The sequence below is a fragment of the Tursiops truncatus genome, chromosome 6, assembly GCF_011762595.2.
Source record: "Tursiops truncatus isolate mTurTru1 chromosome 6, mTurTru1.mat.Y, whole genome shotgun sequence".
In the NCBI taxonomy this organism is placed as follows: domain Eukaryota; kingdom Metazoa; phylum Chordata; class Mammalia; order Artiodactyla; family Delphinidae; genus Tursiops; species Tursiops truncatus.
Window position 1 is genome coordinate 66296455 of NC_047039.1, and position 23372 is coordinate 66319826.

At 38.4% G+C, this 23372-nt stretch overlaps 1 protein-coding gene across 5 annotated transcripts in view; it reads left to right on the forward strand.

Moving 5' to 3' along the window:
• Window positions 1-23372, forward strand: part of CFAP95 (cilia and flagella associated protein 95) — a 123280-nt gene that overhangs the window by 52034 nt on the left and 47874 nt on the right. For 3 of the 5 annotated variants that reach the window (XM_073806207.1, XM_073806206.1, XM_019934715.1), the window contains exon 3: window positions 8067-8175. Coding sequence is in view for 3 of the 5 variants with exons in the window: in XM_019934715.1 (XP_019790274.1) it covers window positions 8067-8175 (109 nt within the window). In the remaining 2 variants the exon portion in view is untranslated. Of the gene's footprint in view, window positions 1-8046; window positions 8176-23372 lie in introns of all 5 variants that reach the window. The other 2 variants (XM_073806205.1, XM_019934714.1) reach the window with 1 other exon arrangement.

Consider the following 23372-nt stretch of genomic DNA (forward strand, 5'->3'; position numbering starts at 1 on the left):
ATCTTTTCTTTTCCAATATTCTCTTTGACCACACCTGCAATGAATGTTGTAGAATATGCCCTTCTATGGGTTGTTTTGCTTTTTCAGTTCACCTTTTGTTCCCAGAAGTTTGGGGGCCAAAAGTTATTTTAAGTATTGAACAGTTAAAGGATTTTTAAATGCACACCCCTGGCTTACTTGGAAGTACAATTCTTTAAAGCTTAGGAAGTTTCTTACATGTTTGAATCCAGTTAGTTCCAGCTGCTGGTAACCTCATTCTCAATTCTTTCTAGACAAAGTGCTCAGACTTGCTATATTTCTTTACTTTTTATCCTTGTAATACCTTGACTGTCACTTTGATACTATTGTAGTTACAGAAATCAGAGACCCTGGGAATTTTTTTTTGACTCTCTCCTTAAGCATATGCTTGCTCCAATGCAACTTAACTCACTGGGAGGGTCTAACAATAGGATGAACTTTGCTGCCAGGCAAAGCTTTAATGGAATTTTGTCTTGAAAAAGTCTTTTTGAGATCTCTCTGTTTGAGATCTAAAAGTTGTTGGCCCTTTTAACATTTCAAGGCTCAAAATTTCTGGAATCTCCCATTTCCTTCTATCTTCTTGTAAACTAGACAATTTCCTGAATTTATCTCTCTCTCTTTTTAAAATACTTTGGCAAAACCAATTATCAGTAGCTATTTGCATGTAGAACTAACAACTGTCTTCCAGTCTTTTCCCAATCTCACTAGGTACCTGGTTTGACTCTTAACCTACTGAGGCTATCAAATGTTTGACCTCTCCAGCCTCTGATACCAGCTTCCTATTGTCTTTGCCTGGTCTTTAGCCAGTGCCATGTATTTTAGATTTTTGCTATAATAACACCTACCCCACTTCTGGTACTTATTTTTGTGTTAGAATAGGCTAGGCTTAATCTGTGTTAACAAACAGCTCCAAAAATCTCAGTGGCCTAACACATAAAGATTTGCTTCCTGCTCACACAGAGTCTGCTTTAGGTTTTTGGTGGAGGGTAGGCACTCCTCCACATAGATACTCTGGGACTCAGGTTGACTGAGGCTCCACCATCTAGAAAGTCATCAATTGCTCTGGCAGGGGAAAAAAAGAGTTGAGAATTGCATAAGAGCTTTCACTGTCTTAGCCCAGAAATGACATATATCATTTCTGCTCATTTTTATTTTATTGGCCAGAGCTAGTCACATGGCTTCACTAAATGCAAGGGAGCTGGGAATTTAACCTCTTATATTCCCAGTAAAAAGGAGAAATTGTATTGGCAAGCATAATATCTATCACATATGGAAGACTTCCTTGTAAAACTCCCCTCCTAGGTTAGCTCCAGGGCTAGACTTCCGTCCCTCTAGCCCCTGAAGCCATTGCTCCTGTGCAACATTAGCAAATATCCCAAGGGCATCAGCAGAGTTGGCGTTTTGGCGTTTTAAAGTTCTATTTACCCCTTTGGTTACAGGCTTTCATCCAAAAATTGGCCTGGAAATTCCCCACTGGATTTTCAGCTCTTAAATACTTATAATGTGTCAAAATGTAAATATATATATATTCTAGCATTTTCCATTGTTTTCAGTGAAAGAGTTTATCTGCATAACTATGGGAATGTAGTTTGGCTGGTGCTCTGAGAGCTCCTGCTTCTGGGCAATCTCACTACTGAGATTTCTTCCTATATCCTCTTTCTTGTCTCTGCTTCTTCCACTTGTCTTCAGCTGGATTTTGGCTGCTTAAAGTAACACTTGCACATGATGTAATCTAGGGATTATACAATAACTTCGCTAAAAATTAGTTTTCTTTTAATTTTTCTATTTCCTTTGCTGCTTTTGAATGATTTCTAGGAAGAAATGGAAAAAGTGCTCATTTGTGTAGCTATGTTCATAATGGAAGACTGTTTTAACCATAGATACTATTTATGAAGAAAGGCTTTTTCATTTGTTTCTAGTGTGAATGAAATGAATTGCTTTGAAACTACAGAACCTTGTATTATCTACTCAGTATGCATTGCCCATGGATTCATGGAAATGTGCATTAAAATGGTCCTTAAGCTCACATAATATAATCATTTGATGTTATTCTAGAGTAATTAATTCAAATTATCTAAGCTGGTAATATTAAGACTATAGGGATAGGAGTTTATGCAGGTAATCAGGCATTTGTTTCTTGTTTTGCAGGGGCCAAATTGGTCTCCATGCCATTCATGCCAATATACTGTCAAGGTGTTCTTTGGATAACAGTAATTACTGTTATATAATACACTTTAAAAACTCGGTCTCTTTTTAGTCCTACTGTTCCACCACCCAGAGTGTCTATGCCCAGCCAATGTAAGCTGTTTCTGGAGCGGAGAGCAAAGGAACCATAAGAAGTTTCCTAGGATCTTAAGATAATTGAGATCCAGTAATCAAAACATAGGGTAACAGAATGTCCCAATCCTGATTTGACCAGGACAATCCTGGTTTCACCACTCCCAGTGTACCTAGTACCTAATTCCCCTCTCACAGTGTCCCAGGTAGGATAATCAATTATAGTGTCACCCCATTTAATACATGTTCCTCCAGCTGTTTTCAAAGTCATGTGTTTGGCAGTTAATCATACTGACAACATTTATTTAACGTTTCAACTGTTAAGATAGACAGGCTCCCATGCTGTATTCCTCTTGTTTACTCCCAATATTCTCCATAGGGCTTCCTGTTTTTGAAGAGTTTCTTATGAAAAAAAATTCATAATAATGATAGGTCTTATTTACATGCCGTTCAATATATGTTGAGTGAAGAAAATAACTTCACTTACCTGTCTCGGTTGAATATTTTTCTTTTGAGTGCAGTTTAGGTTTCAAATTGTGTGGTTTCATAGTTGTAGATGCACAGATTGCATACAGCATGAGACACATTGAAAAACAGTGTCCCTCTTCATAAGTCTGAAATGTCACCATTTTTCCCAAAGACGTAAGATTTTCTTTATGACTCTTGCAAATACACCCGAAAGTCTTCATTTGTCAGTTTGATAAATGTGGCGCCAAATAGCACTATCTTGGCATATAAATCATTTGCCTGTGAAATTTTTAAAGAGGATTGTCAAATATTTCTTTGTAGTCTTTGATTCTATTGGTTTTAATGCTTCTAATGTGTCAGGAAATATAGCTGACTCTCTGGGGTAATTTTCTCTTAAAGTCCTAGATAGCAGACGATTATAAAACCTAATGGAAAAGGTATCTTTCTCTTCTCATTTGGCTTAGATTTACATCAGAAAATAACAATAGCTGACACAGTAGTTTTGAACTACATTAATAATTCTAAAATTTAATATATTCTGTCATCTGGAGTCTTAACTAAACATAATTTTTTTTTTTTTTTTTTTTGCGGTACGCGTGCTTCTGACTGTTGTGGCCTCTCCTGTTGCGGAGCACAGGCTCCGGACGCACAGGCTCAGCCACCATGGCTCACGGGCCCAGCCGCTCCGCGGCATGTGGGATCTTCCCAGACCGGGACACAAACCCGTGTCCCCTGCATCAGCAGGCAGACTCTCAACCGCTGCGCCACCAGGGAAGCCCAACTAAACATAATTTTAACATCTTTGAAATTCACAAAGAAAATGTGTCTCTTGTCAAGTAACCAGAAACCAGAATTCAGCTCGATTTTCATTGTTCACATATCAGATATTGCTTGGATCCACACCCCCTTTGCAATCAGTGTCATGCATATGTATGCTGAGAGTTTTCCCATTCAGCAAGCAGATTTATAATTCCTCTAGAGACAAGTTTTTGTTGCAAAGAACTAGCATCTCTATATGCATAATCACTCCTTTTTCATGTGTGCTTTTGTAGAGTACGCTGGGATGCTCTTTATTTTTATGGACACATTTGAAAGCCATTGCTTTCAGCATTTATATTAAGGTGACAGTAACAAAACGTAAGAAATTCAATCAATCAATCATTTAAGATTTAATGAGCATTTACAACGTGTTAGTCTTTGTTAGGCACTGAGATCACAAAGATGAGTAAAAAGTGATCCCTGTGTCTAAACATTCTTAGTCTAATGAAAAGGAAGATTCATTAATGGACAATTATTTTAAAATGTGAAAGGTGGAGAAGTGATAAAGATAATGGTTTCTTTGCAAATCCCCACTTTGCTTCCCCCACTTAGTCTTGGGACCACAGAAACTGTAGAGAGTAGCTTGGTCTCCTCTTCTGCAAGGATAACCCTGTCGTCTAACCGCACCTGTCCTCCTCTGGGAACTGGACCACGATGGCTTGGGGCAGCCTGAGGGGAGCTGCAGATCCCTATCTGAGTATGCTCTGGAGTTGTTTGTTTAGTCCTGCAACTCACTTAAGGATTTATATGTGTTCAGTCAAGGGGAACTTACAGATTTGATTTGATGTGAAATCATCCAACTCTTATGGTAGGAAACTCAAGCTCCCAAAGGACCCCAGATACAGATCCAGAAAGTGCTTTTCACAAGGCTTTACGTGGGACTATGTTAGGCTGGAGGAGACAGGAAATTCAGGATCTAGAGTGTTCAGGTGATTGTAGGATGGGTGGTGGGGAGTTGTCTAGAATGGGACCTGCCCATGCTATCTTTGCCCTACTAGATTCTATTGACCTTAATCCTCTCTGAATCAGTCCAAGTGGCATTTTTGACAGCAGGGTCCTGGTTCCAAGCTCCTTTTTATACAATTGACAGGTCTGATCCTGTCCTGTCAGCCTTTGCCCCATTTGTAATTCTATTCATATTCATACTATTTCTCCCACAGTAGAGTAGAGAAAGCAAATTTCCTTTCTTGTAATTAAGGATGTCTTACGTAAAGATTTCTCGTATAAAGAAATAGCCACAGCATTTAGCTTTGGGCTTGATAGAGCAAAGTCCTCAGCAGAAGCAAGGCTGATTGTCAAGGAAGATTCTGGCCCTGCTGGTAGGAGGCCCTGGAGGCTCTCCTCCCAGCAAGAATGTCAGCCTGTGTCTGCACACCTGACATCAAAAACACAGCTCTCCCTTCAGTTAGTAGCACAGAATACCTATATTCAAGCTGCTTTAGCCTTGAACTGACTGCTGCTGTCAAATTCATATCTGGGGAAAATTAATATCTGCAGATCCAGTCTGTAGACTAGACCAGTGCTGGTCAATAATGACCTTTTTTACTAATCCAAAGTGATGTACAAACTGTAAAGACAGCGTAACAATGTAGCAAAGTTTTCATATAGCTAAATTTATTCAGCTTAAAAGACTCTAAGATTGTTTTTACTTATCTTTGGTGTTAAAAGTCTCCTTATTAAAGGTGATAGATGGTTATTTTATTTTTAATGTTCCTGTCAAGACAAAATGTTGGCAATTTTAGGTTGGTTTTACAAATTTCAGTGTAAAGTTTTGCTACTCCATGAAATGCTAAGGTTTGGGGACCACTGATCTAAGAATCTGGTACACAGTCATTCTCTAGAGCTTTCTCAACCTTGGTACTTTTGACATTTTGGATCAGATATTTCTTTGTTGTGGTGGGCTGTCCTGTGCACTGTAGGATGTTCAGCAGCATTGCTGGCCTCCACCCACTAGATGCCAGCAACAACCCACCCCACCCAGATGCAACAACTAAAAATGTCTCCAGACACTGGCAAACTCTCAGGGTGGATTGTAATGGTATATAGGTGGGGTCTGTTATCAATAAGTTTGAAAGTTACTGTTCTAGAGACATTGTAAATTTTATATCATTATATTCATTATTTTCCCGTAAAGAATTTTTATTGCAGTAAATGAGAAGTCATGGCAACCATAAATAAATGCAGGTAGCAAGGCAAACAAGGCTCTATAAAGTGTATGTATATATATATATATATATATATATATATATATATATATATATATATATATATAAATAACACCTAGATTATTTTTATTTTTATGTGTATATATATATATATATATATATATATATTTGTCTTACAAAGATGCTATAAAACTTAATTGGTATTGACAAAGTATTTAAGAATACCCCACAAAGCATATTTTAGATAGACACAATATTATTACATATAATAATATTTGCATTTTTATGTCACTTTTCACTTGAGACTCTCAATCAATTGATTTGTCCTCAGTGTATGATTCTCAGTTCATCTCGGGGAAACTGAGGCACAAGCCAATGTTCAACTGACATAATAAAGTCAGGGAATAATTAGGCCTCCCGTTTCCTTTATAATATGCGAATCATTTTTACTGTTATTATATGTAGCAAATACATATTTAGGATATAGTAAATATATATTTTAACATTTTTTATATATTTTATAATTTTTTAAACATGTATGTTTATTTTTGCTAGGCTGGCAGCCTCTGTGAAGTAGGGACAGGTCTTCAGCTGTGTATCTCTCAGAGCCTGCAGGCTGTGGGCACATCATTTGTGGGCAGCTAGCAGGCATTAGGGAATGCCAACTGCATTAGCTCAGTCCTCCAAAGTTTCATTATAGATTCATGTTTTAATGCTGGGCTTTTGGCTGTTATCTGAGATTGCGGTGAGAAAAGGAACATAACTGAATTTTTTGTAATAATCTAGTTATAATACAACTTAAAATACATGATGGTATAATCAGGCTGCATTCTGACTTTCATGGACACTAATTATCTTTGCCTCCAATTCCTCCAATAAAAAAAAGTTTAAAATGATAGTTTATGACTGCTTTGGTATAAAGATGGATATAATTCAAACTGGATTATATTCTTTTTTTTCTGATTTAAAAATGATTAAAACACTCTCCTGGGCCCCTAAAAGTATCACAAGCCCTGGGCACTGTGCCTACAGTGCCTAAAAAAGAGGTGGGGGAGTAGCATGGACATATATACACTACCAAATGTAAAATAGATAGCTAGTGGGAAGCAGCCACATAGCACAGGGAGATCAGCTTGGTGCTTTGTGACCACTTAGAGGGGTGGGATAGGGAGGGTGGGAGGGAGACTCAAGAGAGAGGAGATATGGAGATATATGTATATGTACAGCTGATTCACTTTGTTATACAGCAGAAACTAACACACCACTGTAAAGCAATTATACTCCAATAAAGATGTTTAAAAAAAAAAAAAAAAGAGGTGGGCCCTGGAAATAATACATTGAAATGTTAACTGGTGCTTTGCCCCTTCATTCCTATGCTCCTAGGGAGGTGTTCTGGTTTTATTACCTCAGGGAAGAATGACCCAGCAGGCAGCAAAAGAGCCAAATTCTTGGCTTTGGAGTTCAAAAGCTTAGGTTTTAGGATTACACCATAGATTTGGAAGAACAGATGAAGAGCTGGGCTGCCCTCTCCCACAGTAGATGAAGAGTTCATGGACTGAAGATGGAGGAGGCCAGAGAAGTTGAGAGCATGTGGATTTGTCTGGTATTTAAGAATACCCAACAAAGCATATTTTAGATAGACACAATAATATTACACATATGTCTTATTTTAGACATGTCTTATTTTAGAATTTATTCCGAAAATAGCTACTTCGGTTGTGGGCCACTTCATCTCCTTTTTCCTTTCCTATCCCCAAATCCCTCCTTTATTATTATCCAACCACCCTTTCAGTCAAGACGTTCAGAATATTTTTTTACTCTTTCTTCTACATGTTTTAAGAACTGTTTTTCCTTTAGACCCTCTTTCGGAGCAGGAAGCACTGTTATAAATCCATATGAGTAAATATTTTGCTCTCGTTTTGAAAAAAATTGTAATTAAAATTCATGGTAGAAAAATTTCTAAAGTGGTAAGTTGCCTTTCTAATATACTACATGTCTTATTTTAGAATTTATTTCAGTAACTAATCTACATTATTAAATAAGATTCACTTCATTGAAGTCACTGAATAATTACTGTGTTGGATAAGTATTGTTTTCGTGATACTATTAGTTTTATCACATGTGCTAAATTGTTTTTAGGAAGTAGCCTCAGCATTACTTGAAAAGAGATGGGAAATACATGTCCCAAATCCAGTAAATTTATTATTAGAACAAGGTCACAAATATAGTAAATTTTCATTGCATAATTTTTACAATGTTCAAATGCAATACCTGATAAATAAGCTTTATCCCTTAACAGATTCTCAGTTTTTTCTTAAGGCACTGTGACAGAGAAACTTATCCCAAAGATTATGATATAGAGGGTCCTGAAGAAGTGAAAAAACTGTGTAATTCAACATATTGGCGACTTGGAACCAACGAACCCCCAGTAAGTAGTAGCTACTAATTTCTTTAAGTCCGGAATATTCCTCCTAGTAAAACATGAAAAAGTAGAGGGAGGAGCACTTTGTCAGTGCTCCTCATAGCTGTGTTAGTAACTTAGGCAGGTGACCTAGCCACTGTGTGCTTCAGTGACCTTACCTGTAAAATGGGTACACTTCATAAGGTTATTGGAAAATTAAGTAAAATAAAGCAAAAAAGTGCTTAACTCAATGCCTGGCACATAGAAAGTACTCAAGAAATTATTATTATTGCTATGATGCTGTTGCTGCAGCTGCAACATCTTGCTAGATGTCTCCTCTAACCTTCACCATCACCCTGTGAAGTAGGTATTATTATCTCTATTTTACAACTGGGGAGAATCTCCTAGAGGTTAAGTGATTTACTCAAAGTCACCCAGCCAGGGAGTGGAAGAGTGAGAATCTGAACCCATCTCTTTGGGTTTCAGGTCTTTTGTACTTGTCTTAAGGGGATGGAATTGTGAGTAATTTAAATATGCTGTTATTATTCTCATAACATTTGTACAGCTAAGTTACAAAAGGAGTATCCATTGCATAGATACTTCCTATTTGAATTGCTGTGGGTTACTCCCTGGCTATTTAGGTGTCTGCTCAATCAGTGTGCAGGAACTCAACTCCCTAAAGAGTCTCAAATTGTGTCCTACAATGTCAAGAGTTTTGGGACTAGTTGAAGATTCAATTCAACCTTATAGGATGGCCTGGGGGCCTGAAGAGCTGATAATTTGACAAAGATAGATGTGAATGTGTTGAGAAGACTGTGTTTGTATATCATATTCTGCCCCCAAAAGGCTGGGCTACTTTGAAAAAGGGTAAGCCTAGGAAGATCCATAATTCTACTTTGGGAATAGTTCTAGAAAATTCTGTGTTCTCCAGGGTGATGGGAATGAATTAGCTTAGCAGAGCCCATGCTGTTTCCTCCCTTCCTGTTATAGTTTACCATAGACAGAGAACAATAAGGATAGCCTGAAAAATGGGAATATATTATAAAAATACGGCTGCCTGGATGTGGAACGAGGACACTTACAGGAACCAAGATGGCTCTAAAGCAAGGCATTCTCTCTGTCTCTCTCTCTTCTCTCTATCTGACACACACACAGTCTCTCTTGGCGTCTCTGTTTCTCTCTGCTCTGTTCTCCTCTTGTCCCACAGCTTAAATCTCAGGGGCATTCTGATGGTTTCCTCAGTTTCAACCCTGCCCTGTTGCCTTTGCACCAGGCTGCCTAATTGGTCATTAGCCAGCACATTGATGGAGCTCTAGAGGCCAATGCCCAACTCAGAAAATAACCACTCTGCCCTGCTCTCCCAAACCCAGCTTACCCTTGCTTTCTTGAGCATGGTGAGGACAAGAACAAGTTGGGCAAGGCAGGCATTGCCTGGCATGCACTTAGCATCTTTGACTCTTAAAAACATTTATTTTTGATAAGTGAAAATCTTCTTGGTCTCTGGATTGTGGGAGGAAGTGAGATGAAGTGAAATATGAGGTGTAGGAACCTCAAATATTCATTCGTTATATTCCATGCATTGTAGCAGTTAAGCCTTAGTTTAATAGAGGATGTACAAATAATATTCACCTTCTTTATGACTTTCGTTCATAGTCATTGAAACCTTGTCGTTCCTCTACCAGGTTTACAGTGTGTATTAGATAGGAATGTTACTGAACCAAACTTGGGTCTGCTTCCCAACATTCAGCAAAGCCAAAATTCAGTTTGAAAATAGAGACAGGATTTTGAAAAAGGTGTGCTGTAAGTCTCATCTGCAAACCCCCTTGGGTTCCTCGTGAAGTTATAGATAAGAGGCTCTGGTGATCTGTCTGAAGCAGCAGAGCAGAAAGAGAGGAACTAGCTACATATACATGAGTGGTGGGGCAAGGATAAGTGAGTATTCAGGCCCAGATGTGGCTTTGGGGGATCAGATATGGGCCAGGTAAAAGAGAAAAATGACAGGGAGCCATTTTAGAGCCTGCCCAAGAGCACCTCATGTAGGGATCGAAGAGGGATCGACTGTATTCCTGTGGGCTAAGACAGGACATTTAAGTGCAGAAATTGGCATCCTGCATCACAGAACATACCATTGAATGTGCCCAGAAAGGCTCTCAGCTTCTATTAGAACACCCTAAGAAAGTCAGCTTTGAACGTCCTTCAGTGCCAGACAGGGTCAGACACAGACTCGTCCAGAGGAAACCAAAACAAGATTACATGTCCACTTTTCCTGCATTTGCTTCTGTCCTTCCTCATGTCCCCTCACCCTCATCTTAAACGCTCAAGGAGCCAGAATGAGTTGGTGTATAAGGAAGAAGTCCAAGGGGGACAATTGAGAAGAAGCCAACTGAAGCAGACCAGACTAAAACATGCCCAAGGTGGAGGAATGAGAATCTTTCATTTTAAATGAAGTTTTGGCTAGTACATGGGACTGGGCATTTTACTTACCTCAAAAAGGCTCTTCTTGAGACAGAAGTAGCAAGAAGGTTTTTATCAATATATTATCTGAGAGTGACCAGAAAAGTCCTGGAGCCTGTCCTATAGTTCATCAAAGAGCATAGAAAAGAATAAGTCCCTCCAAGTAACTATGAATGGGCAGCGATGGAAGAAGAATAAATTTGTTTTCTAATTGTACTTACTTACAAGTCCCACTTGTTCAATGAGCCAGTTGCCCATTTGTGTGTAAAATAGAAGTCTGTTCACATCTCTCTATCCCCTTTCCTTTACTTTAGTTTCCTTCATGATACTTCAATGACTGGACATACTTAAGACTTTTTAGTTGTTAATTGTCTTTCTCCCCCTACTAGAATACAAGCTTCATGAGAGAAGGGACTTTGGTCTGTTTTGTTCTCTGCTGTATCTCCCGTTCCCAGAATGGTGTCTGACACATAGTTGGTGCTCAATAAATATTTGTGGAAGGAAGAAGGGAAAGAAGACTGTATTTAACAAACATGTATTGAGGTCCTGTTATTTTGTTAAGTGCTGGGATAAGAAATGTATGCCAAGTTACCATGCTGAGTGCTGGGGTAAGAAACATAATTCAAAGCAAGGTCGCTGTACATCAGGAATTCACAGGCTTATGTGGTTAATGGGTACCTACAACCACAGTGGCAGTGTGCATGATGGATGATGTGATACGGAGAAATAAGGATGCTGTGAGGGGCACTTGAACTGAAATGGATTGATGGGAGGGTCAAGGATGACTTCCTAGGGAATTCCCTGGTGGTCCAGTGGTTAAGACTCTGTGCTTTCACTGCCGAGGACCTGGGTTCACTCCCTGGTTGAGGAACTAAGATCCCACAAGCTGAGCGGTGGTACAGCCAAAAAAAAAAAAAGATGGCTTCCTAGTGGAGGTGACCACCGTGAAGCTCCTGAGGTGAATGCTTAAAGGAACCATCTGTTGGTGGAATCTGGAAACATACTACCTAATTTTCAGTAGTGGCATAATCGAATTCCTACTCCAGTGGCCTCTCTGGCTTCAGGAGGCTGAGTGGGGCCATGGATTCACAGCAGAGCAGTAATTTAATTCAAGCCACTGGAGTTTCTCTGATTGTCTTATTAGTCCAAGTGATTATAGGAAATAGTGTTTTAAATTCCAATATTTTGTTTCGGTATTTTATTTGGACTTTATTGAGGTACTACTTAGCTATAACAGAGTGAGTCCCATGCAAAATAAATGATCAAGAGTACTTCTATCATTGTTTCTTCATTTGTAAAGTTCCTCACCCAAGGACCCTCACGGCACTACCAAAGGCCCTGTCACAATGACTTACGTAAGACCACTTCTGAGGAAGTGCTGCATGTTGAATCCCATAAGCTCAGAAGGACTAAATACAGGGCAGATTTGATGCTGTGTCATAGAAGGTGAGAAATTTTAGATATAAAGGAACAAAGAGGAACTTGAGAAATTTCATTAAACAGATTCTTCTTATACAGCTAATGGATCAATGCCAAGGCATTTTTGGAACTAACAGGACAACACTGATGAGCAAATTAAGCTAGTATTAGTTTTAACAGCATCACAGTCACTTTGGACTTAAAAATGGCAAATAAATGAAAAAAGTGTGCTAAAAGTGTACAAATGTGTGCTAACATTCATTTTATGAATAGATGAATACCTAAGTAGGTCTCAAATATGAGCTGTTCTAGTGGATGAAAATACAACATTTAAAAATTAGTGACCCTAGCAGGACAGGAATATAGACACAGACATAGAAAATGGACGTGAGGACACGGGGAGGGGGAAGGGTAAGCTGGGACGAAGTGAGAGAGTGGCATTGACATATATACACTACCAAATGTAAAATAGATAGCTAGTGGGAAGCAGCCCAATAGCACAGGGAGATCAGCTCGGTGCTTTGTGACCACCTAGAGGGGTGGGAGGGAGGGAGACGCAAGAGGGAAGAGATATGGGAACATATGTATATGTATAACTGATTCACTTTGTTATAAAGCAGCAACTAACACACCATTGTAAAGCAATTATACTCCAACAGAGATGTTAAAAAAATAAAAAAGGAAAAATAGATAGCTAGTGGGAAGCAGCCACATAGCACAGGGAGATCAGCTCGGTGCTTTGTGACCGCCTGGAGGGGTGGGATAGGGAGGGTGGGAGGGAGACACAAGAGGGAGGGGATATGGTGATATATGTATATGTATAGCTGATTCACTTTGTTATAAAGCAGAAACTAACACACCACTGTAAGGCAATTATACTCCAATAAAGATGTTAAAAAATAATAAGAAAAATTAAAAAAAATAAAAATTAGTGACCCTAAAAGGGATATAATTATAATGGATCTGAGAAATTCAATTATCATTTACTTAATTGGTTCAGGTATGTTTTTCTTTGATTAACATAGTAGAATAGTGTTTTGAGCACTGCAATCTTACAGATGCTTCTAGCATTCAGATCTAAGTACCTGAAAGAGGCATATGGATCAAATTGTTGTAAATGGAGTAATTTTAAATGTCAGTGCAGGAGAACCACTTACACCAGGGAAAAGGAAGATATTTAGGGAGAGTGGGCTGTTGAGTCAGGACTCCCTCTTGCTTCGTATCTCCATAATCTCTGAGTTTGGAGTTGATGCCACAGGTTCCAGCATTCTCTCCTGGATCTACTTTGGATTGTCTATTCCAATATCAGCACAATTGCATCTGCCTTTCCTGTTTTGGGAATTCTGTATAAATTTTGGCCAACTTGAGTGTACTTTCCTTATGCTGTAACTATGGGCTTATTAATTCTATCAAGTATCTTCTTTGTCATTTCTAGGGATTTGGAACATGAATGAAATGAGACATCTGCCATTTTGATCCCATTACCCTCCTTTGCAACTCTTTTTCTATATCAATAATCATGCCCTAATTTAACTTTTAGAGAAACTAGATTTTAATATTTCATGTATATCAATTTGCTTAAGCAAGTATAACTGTTAGGTTGATCAAATGGCACTCAAAAGGTGCAATCACACACACACACACATAGACACAGACACATTCTTTGCCTCCGTTGTCTATTCACCCTACTTTGTGGAATTAGTTCTTTCTCTACCCCTGGATAAGATCTTGTGCAATTTCCATAATTTTTATGGTCACTCTCAGATAATTAAAAGTCTTTTGGTCACATTTCAATAATTAAAATATCTCATCAAAATGATGAATTTTATTTAAGGTTAAAGATTTTCTTCTCCTCCAGCTAGAGTCTGCTCCAGGCCAGGGAAGTCTGCAGAGGAATGTGTGTGTAGAAGGAGGGTTAGCTGATTTTCTATTTCTTTGTTTAGTCTGCTCTGTCCTTCCCTCAGACAACTAGACAAATAAAAGGCCCTCTTGTGATTATTCTACTAATATTAATTACTTAACTGAGACTGCTTCTGTGACAAGCAGTGGTTTTGTTATCTGAAAGTGACCAGAAGAAAATATGGCACTTGTCCATAATTTATCTCTTCTAGGTGCAGGGAAAGAGCCATCCCATAAAGGCTAACTTGAACTGGCAGTAAAGAAAAATAATGAAATTATTTTTTGCACCCCGTAAGTCTCAGTTGTTCAAAATAATGATGGGAAGAGGGACTCTCTGCTTCTCTTGGATCCTTTAAATAATCTGTATGTGGTACTACTGTGTTCACTTAGACATGAAAGTAGAGCCACGAAAACAGAAAACAGGACAAAACTACTGCTGAGAAATAAGAATAGCCTTTTGGATGATTTTTAAAGGTAAAGACTTTTAACAAAGTATCTGTATTACTTTTTGATGATGACTTTTTTGGCAGTGGTAGGGGGAGTGCTGTTTAACAGGATAAAATAAGACTCTTCCTCAATTATGACTGAAGATCTAAGATAAAAAATGCCAACTTCTCCATTTCATAATGAGAGCATGCAGAGCATTTGGGCGGTAACTGGTTTTGAAACTCTTGATCTCTCATCCACGTTGAAGGTTAAAAAAAAAAAGGAAAAAAGAAAGAAAATGTTGAAATTGAAGAGACCTGGATGAGAGTATTTGGAATTTGGGGGAGTCATTTGGAGGGGTGTACATGCTGGGTCCCATCCCTCTTGTCCCCACTGGCGGGGGGGTGGAAGCATGTCCTGCTCATCAAGCTATAGTGTGGGGCCTGAACATTATCAGACAGGCAATTTGATAAATGTTCCCCTGAAGTCAGGGGACTAGGTGGATTGGGATCTGACTTGTTCCTGAAGCAGCCTGTGGCATCAGAGGGGAGACTTGACTTGAGAATTACCTGCACTTCTGTCAGTATGGGTCAGAGGAGCATGCTTTCAGGGAACCCTATAGGGAAGCCAAAAAAGAAATGTCAATTGGGCATCATTTGAAATGAATCTTTCCAAGAGAGATTCTGCCAGGGGGTAAGTCATCCTCAGCACAAAGAGACTGGTTACACTCAAATGTGGAAATTGAGGGGAAGCCCTAAGTGACTTGCTCTTTTCCTGTACCTGTTACCCAGGTTATATGTTTACTGGGTTTTCTTTCTTTTTTAAATAAATTTATTTATTTTTGGCTGCATTGGTTCTTCATTGCTGCACCCGGGTTTTCTCTAGTTGCGTTGAGCGGGGGGCTACTCTTCGTTGTGCTGCATGGGCTTCTCATTGTAGTGGCTTCTCTTGTTGTGGAGCACGAGCTCTAGGTGCACGGGCTTTGGTAGTTGTGGTGCACGGGCTTAGTTGCTCCGCGGCATGTGGGATCTTCCCAGACCAGAGCTCGAAGCCATGTACCCTGCATTGGCAGGCAGATTCCTAACCACTGTGTCACCAGGGAAGTCCCTGGGTTTTCTTAAGTGTAGCACATATAGGAAGAGTTCATCTTGGAAGATTAGAAATTGGGACTTAAAAAAATTGATACTCAGGAAAATGGGGAAAAGAATGATATCATGAAGTGCACATCCTGTACACACATTAGATATCTTTTATATTACCATTTGACTCAAACTAGATTTTATTATGCAAATTAAATGGAAATTTTAGTGATTAGCCTGTGAGTTGGTGCTGTGTTAATTTAGCTATCTCACATATCAAATTGCCAATCTCCAGTTTGTGATATATATATAAAGCCCCAAAGACTTTTAAACATATGGAAGTGCTTTTATATATTATCCACCCTATGTCAGGTTATGAACATTTCTAGACCAAAGTGATTTTTTACATTAAGATGGTGTAGGATTAGGTTTGCCTATGTGCAACAGAAACCAAAAATCAACAGTGGCTCTGCACATAAGGTTTTATTATTTTATGTAAAAAGTCTAGAGGACAGCAGGCCAGGACTGGTATGAAATTTCCATAAATTGTCAGAGACCTACTGCTTCTAGCTTCTTGCTCTGCCATCCCTTGTGTAGGGCCCAATATGGCTGCTGGAAACCTGTCATTATGTCCACATTCCATGCAGCAAGAAGAGAAACAGAAGCAGGACCTTTCCTGGAGGTTGTATATATTTATTCCATTTATGCCCTGCTGTCCAGAACCAGTCACTGGTCATATCTGTGTATAAGGGAGACTAGAAAATGTAGTCTGAAACTTCACGGGCCCAGCTAAAATTTGGGTGTTCTATTATTGATGAAGATGGGAAGTCTAATATTGGGGGATAACGTTTACCTATGATACAGGAAACACAGAGGTTAAGAGTGGGCTCTGGTCTTGTTTATGGTTTCCTTTGCTGTGCAAAAGCTTTTAAGTTTCATTAGGTCCCAGTTGTTTATTTTTGTTTTTATCTCCATTTCTCTAGGAGGTGGGTCAAAAAGGATCTTGCTGTGATTTATGTCATAGAGTGTTCTGCCTATGTTTTCCTCTAAGAGTTTGATAGTGTTTGGCCTTACATTTAGATCTTTAATCCATTTTGATTTTATTTTTGTGTATGGTGTTAGGGAGTGTTCTAATTTCATACTTTTACATGTACCTGTCCAGTTTTCCCAGCACCACTTATTGAAGAGGCTGTCTTTTCTCCACTGTATATTCTTGCCTCCTTTATCAAAGATAAGGTGACCATATGTGTGTGGGTTTATCTCTGGGCTTTCTATCCTGTTCCATTGATCTATATTTCTGTTTTTGTGCCAGTACCATACTGTCTTGATTACTGTAGCTTTGCAGTATGGTCTGAAGTCAGGGAGCCTGATTCCTTCAGCTCCATTTTTTGTTCTCAAGATTGCTTTGGCTATTTGGGGTCTTTTGTGTTTCCATACAAATTGGAATCTAAGGAAAAAAAAAAAAGGTCATGAAGAACCTAGGGGTAAGATGGGAATAAAGACACAGACCTACTAGAGCATGGACTTGAGGATATGGGGAGCAGGAAGGGTAAGCTGGGATGAAGTGAGAGAGTGGCATGGACATATATACACTACCAAACGTAAAATAGATAGCTAGTGGGAAGCAACCACATAGCACAGTGAGATCAGCTCGGTGGTTTGTGACCACCTGGAGGGGTGGGATGTGGAGGGTGAGAGGGAAGGAGACGCAAGAGGGAAGAGATATGGGAATATATGTGTATGTATAACTGATTCACTTTGTTATAAAGCAGAAACTAACACACCATTGTAAAGCAATTGTACTCAAATAAAGATGTTAAAAAAAAAAAAGAGTGGGCTCTGGAGTCAGATGGCTTCTTACTGATTCTTGGCTCCACCACTTACTAGGTTGTAACTTTGGTCAAGAGTTTACAGTTTTCCATGTCTTTATTTCCTTGGGTGTAAAGTGGGGATAGAGTTTTCATGAGCATTTAATGTGAAGACATTTAGAATGGTGTCTGGCCATGTGCTCTTGTTATTACCATTATCCCCATGATTTATTGCAACTCAACTAAGCTACAGCCAGGATAGCCTCTGGGTTTTATTTAATACTCTAGCTCTAGAACTTAGTAGGATGCCTGGCACTTCACAGATATGGATGGATGAATGAATGAAAGAGTCAGACTGCATGTTTTGAATTGTGGAACTTCTACTTTTCTCTCTGGTTTAGCTGGGCATTACTTTATCCCTTTCAGCCTCAGTTTTCCCTTCTTTAAAATGAAGATAAACTATGCCAAAGGTCCTTCCTTTCTCCCTCCAGAGCCACTCTCCACCCTTCTCAACCCTGCTCTGTGCCAAGCAGGCTGACCTTTATGGATTGCATCAGTGAGCTTTTTTGCCCTCTGGCCTCCTGTGAATTGCCAGGAATTGGCCTTTGGAAGGCACTGACAGTTGATCAGCAGTGGGAGGAGAGTTGGCTTGGACATTTATTCCTGTGATTTCCTCCCTGCAGGGCCATGGTTTGGCAGTGGCTGTATGCTATGGATTGAATATTTGTATCCTTCCCAAATTCAAATGTTAAAATTCTAACTCCTAGTGTGATAGACTTAGGAGATGGGGCATTTGGGAGGTGATTAATTCATGAGGGTGGAGTCCTCATGAATGAGATTAATGCCCTTATAAAAGAGACACCAGAGAGCTCCTTCCCCACTTCTGCCATTGTGAGGACACTGTGAAAAGATGGCTGTCTATCAGCTAGGAAGTAGGCACTCACCAGTCACTGCTAGTGCCTTGATCTTGGCTTTCCCAGCCTTCAGAACTGTGAGAAATAAATTTCTGTGTTCATAAGCCACTTAGTCTGTGATATTTGTAACATAGCCAGAACAGACTAAAACACTGTGTCTGTTCTGAAAGCCACAAGTATCAAGTGACCCTCTCTTTACAGCTGTAGATCATTCTGGGTTCCATAACTGCCCTACCCTATGCCTCCCCAATATTGCTGTCTTCAGGGTGCTTCATCATTGTTTGTTTATTTTCTGAATTCTGGCCACACTTTTATAAATAGATTCTTTATTAAACTCTATTCATTCCCCATTTGATTTTTCTTTTCCTTCTGCCATGATGATTGACATACAACACTCAGGGTTGCTTTAAGTATTTAGGGGAATAACATATATAAAGTGCTTAATATGGTGTCTGATACAGAATATGCAGTCAATAAACTTAAGAACCACTAGTGCTATTATCTATTTCCTTTTCATACGCATTATTTCAGTTTGGCAATATCTTTGTTTCATATAATTTTCAATGGTATTGATTGATTTACTGAAATATTTTACTGTCAAAAATGATGAGATTCACAGAAAGAGAGACAAAATGAAAAGGCAGAGGACTATGTACCAGATGAAGGAACAACATAAAACCCCAGAAAATCAACTAAATGAACTGGAGATAGGCAACCTTCCAGCAAAAGAATTCAGAATAATGATGGTGAAGATGATCCAGGACCTCAGAAAAAGAATGGAGGCAAAGATCGAGAAGATGCAAGAAATGTTTAACAAAGACCTAGAAGAATTAAAGAACAAACAAACAGAGATGAAAAATACAATAACTGAAATGAAAAATACACTAGAAACAATCAATAGCAGAATAACTGAGGCAGAAGAACGGATAAGTGACCTGGAAGACAGAATGATGGAAATCACTGCCAAGGAACAGAATAAAGAAAAAAGAATGAAAAGAAATGAGGACAGCCTAAGAGACCTCTGGGACAACATTAAACACACCAACATTCACATTAAAGGGGTCCCAAAAGGAGAAGAGAGAGAGAAAGGACCCGAGAAAATATTTGAAGAGATTATAGTCGAAAACTTCCCTAACATGGGAAAGGAAATAGCCACCCAGTCCAGCAATTGCAGAGAGTCCCAAGCAGGATAAACCCAAGGAGAAACATGCCGAGACACATAGTAATCAAACTGACAAAAATTAAAGACAAAGAAAAATTATTAAAAGCAACAAGGGAAAAATGAAAAATAATATACAAGGGAACTCGCATAAGGTTAACAGCTGATTTCTCAGCAGAAACCCTATAGGCCAGAAGGGAGTGGCACGATATATTTAAAGTGATGAAAGGGAAGAACCTACAACCAAGATTACTCTACCCAGCAAGGATCTCATTCAGATTCAATGGAGAAATCAAAAGCTTTACAGACAGGCAAAAGCTAAGAGAATTCAACACCACCAAACCAGCTCTACAGCAAATGCTAAAGGAACTTCTTTAAGTGGGAAACAAAAGAGAAAAAGAGGACCTACAAAAACAAACCCAAAACAATTAAAATGGTAATAGGAACATACATATTGATAATTACCTTAAAAGTGAATGGATTAAATGTTCCAACCAGAAGACACAGGCTGGCTGAAACAAGACCCTTATATATGCTATCTATAGGAGACCCACTTCAGACAGAGGGACACATACAGACTGAGTGTGAGGAGATGGAAAAGATATTCCATGCAAATGGAAATCAAAAGAAAGCTGGAGTAGCAATACTCATATTAGATGAAACAGACTTTAAAATAAAGAATGTTACAAGAGACAAGGAAGGACACTACATAATGATCAAGGGATCAATCCAAGAAGAAGATGTAACAATTATAAATATATATACACCCAACATAGGAGCACCTCAATACATAAGGCAAATGCTAACAGCTATAAAAGAGGAAATCGACAGTAACACAATAATAGTGGGGGACTTTAACACCTCAGTTACACTACTGGACAGATCATCCAGACAGAAAATAAGGAAACAGAAGCTTTAAATGACACAATAAACCAGATAGATTTAATTGATATTTATAGGACATTCCATCCAAAAACAGCAGATTACAGTTTCTTCTCAAGTGCACATGGAACATTCTCCAAGATTGTTCACATCTTGGGTCACAAATCAAGCCTCAGTAAATATAAGAAAATTGAGATCATATCAAGCATCTTTTCTGACCACAACACTATGAGGTTAGAAATCAATTACAGGGAAATAAAACATAAAAAACACAAACACATGGAGGCTAAACAGTACGTTACTAAACAACCAAGAGATCACTGAAGAAATCAAAGAGGAAATCAAAAAATAACTAGAGACAAATGACAATGAAAACATGATGATCCAAAGCCTATGGGATACAGCAAAAGCAGTTCTAAGAGGGAAGTTTATAGCAATACAATCTTACCTCAAGATATAAGAAAAATTTCAAATAAACAATCTAACCTTACACCTAAAGGAAATAAAGAAAGAAGAACGAACAAAACCCAAAGTTAGTAGAAGGAAAGAAATCATAAGGATCGGAGCAGAAATAAATACAGTAGCAAAGATCAATAAAACTAAAAGCTGGTTCCTTGAGAAGATAAATGAAATTGATAAACCTTTAGCCAGACTCATCAAGAAAAAGGGGGAGAGGACTCAAATCAATAAAATTAGAAATGAAAAAGGGGAAGTTACAATGGACATCACAGAAATACAAAGCATTGTAAGGGACTATTACAAGCAACTCTATGCCAATAAACTGGACAACCTGGAAGAAATGGAAAAATTCTTAGAAAGGTATAACCTTCCAAGACTGAACCAGGAAGAAATAGAAAATATGAACAGACCAATCACAAGTAATGAAATTGAAACTGTGATTAAAAATCTTCCAAGAAACAAAAGTCCAGGACAAGATGGCTTCACAGGTGAATTCTATCAAATATTTAGAGAAGAACTAACACCCATCCTTCTCAATCTATTCCAAAAAGTTGCACAGGAAGGAACACTCCAAATTCATTCTAGAAGGCTACCATCACCCTGATACCCAAACCAGACAAAGATACTACAAAAAGAGAAAATTACAGACCAGTATCACTAATGAGTATAGATGCGAAAATCCTCAACAAAATACTAGCAAACAGAATCCAGCAACACATTAAAAGGATCATACACCATGATCAAGTGGGATTTATCCCAGGGATGCAAGGATTCTTCAATATATGCAAATCAATCAATGTGATAAACCATATTAACAAATTGAAGAATAAAAACCATATGATCATCTCAATAGATGCAGAAAAAGCTTCTGACAAAATTCAACACACATTTATGACAAAAACTCTACAGAAAATAGGCATAGAGGGAACCTACCTCAACATAATAAAGGCCATATATGACAAAACCACAGCTAATATCATTCTCAATGGTGAAAAACTGAAATAATTTCCTCTAAGATCAGGAACAAGACAAGGATGTCCACTCTTGCCACTCTTATTCAACATAGTTTTGGAAGTCCTAGCCATGGCAATCAGAGAAGAAAAAGAAATAAAGGGAATACAAATTGGAAAAGAAGAAGTAAAACTGTCACTGTTTGCAGATGACATGATACTATATGTAGAAAATCCTAAAGATGCCAACAGAAAACTACTAGAGCTAATCAATGAATTAGGTAAAGTTGCAGGATACAAAATTAATGCACAGAAATCTCTTGTGTTCCTGTACACTAACAAAAAACCAGAAAGAGAAATTAAGGAAACAATCCCATTCACCATTGCAGCAAAAAGAATATAGTACCTAGGAATAAAGCTACCTATGGAGGTAAAATACCTGTACTCAGAAAACTATAAGACACAGATGAAAAAATCAAAGATGACACAATCAGATGGAGAAATATACCATGTTTTTGGATTGGAAGAATCAATATTGTAAAAATGACTATACTACCCAAACAATCTAAAGATTCAATGCAATCCCTATCAAATTACCAATGGCATTTTTTACAGAAGTAGAACAAAAAATCTTAAAATTTGTATGGAGACACAAAAGACCCTGAATAGCCAAAGCAATCTTGAGGGAAGAAAACAGAGCCGGAGGAATCATACTCCCTGACTTCAGACTATACTACAAAGCTACAGTAATCAAGGCAATGTGGTACTGGCACAAAACCAGAAATATAGATCAATGGAACAGCATGGAAAGCCCAGAGATAAACCCACGCACCTGTGGTCAACTGATCTATGGCAAAGGAGGCAAGGATGCACAATGGAGAAAAGACAATCTCTTCAATAAGTGGTGCTGGGAAAACTGGACAGCTACATGTAAATGAATGAAATTAGAACACTCCCTAACACCATACACAAAAATAAACTCAGAATGGATTAAAGACCTGAATGTTAGACCAGACACCATAAAACTCTTAGAGGAAAACATACAACACTCTTTGACATAAAACATAGCAAGATCTTTTTTGACCCACCTCCTAGAGTAATGTAAATAAAAACAAAAAGAAACAACTGGGACCTAATGAAACTTCAAAACTTTTGCACAGCAAAGGAAACTATAAATAAGATGAAAAGACAACCCTCAGAATGGGAGAAAATATTTGCAAATGAATCAATGAACAAAGAATTAATCTCCAAAATATATAAACAGCTCATGCAGCCCAATATTTAGAAAACAAACAATCCAATCCAAAAATTGGCCAAAGGCCTAAATAGACATTTCTCCAAAGAAGACATACAGATGGCCAAGAGGCACATGGAAAGATGCTCAGCGTCACTAATTATTAGAGAAATGCAAATCAAAACTACAATGAGGTATCACCTCACACCAGTTAGAATGGGCATTATAAGAAAACCTACAAACAACAAATGCTGGAGAGGTTGTGGAGAAAAGGCAACCCTCTTGCACTGTTGGTGGGAATGTAAATTGATACAGCCACTATGGAGAACAGTATTGAGGTTCTTTAAAAAACTAAAAATAGAATTACCATATGACCCAGCAATCCCACTACTGGGCATATACCCAGAGAAAACCATAGTTCAAAAAGACACATGCTCCCCAATGTTCATTGCAGCACTAGTTACAATAGCCAGATCATGGAAGCAAACTAAATGCCCATCGACAGATGAATGGATAAAGAAGATTTGGTACATATATACAA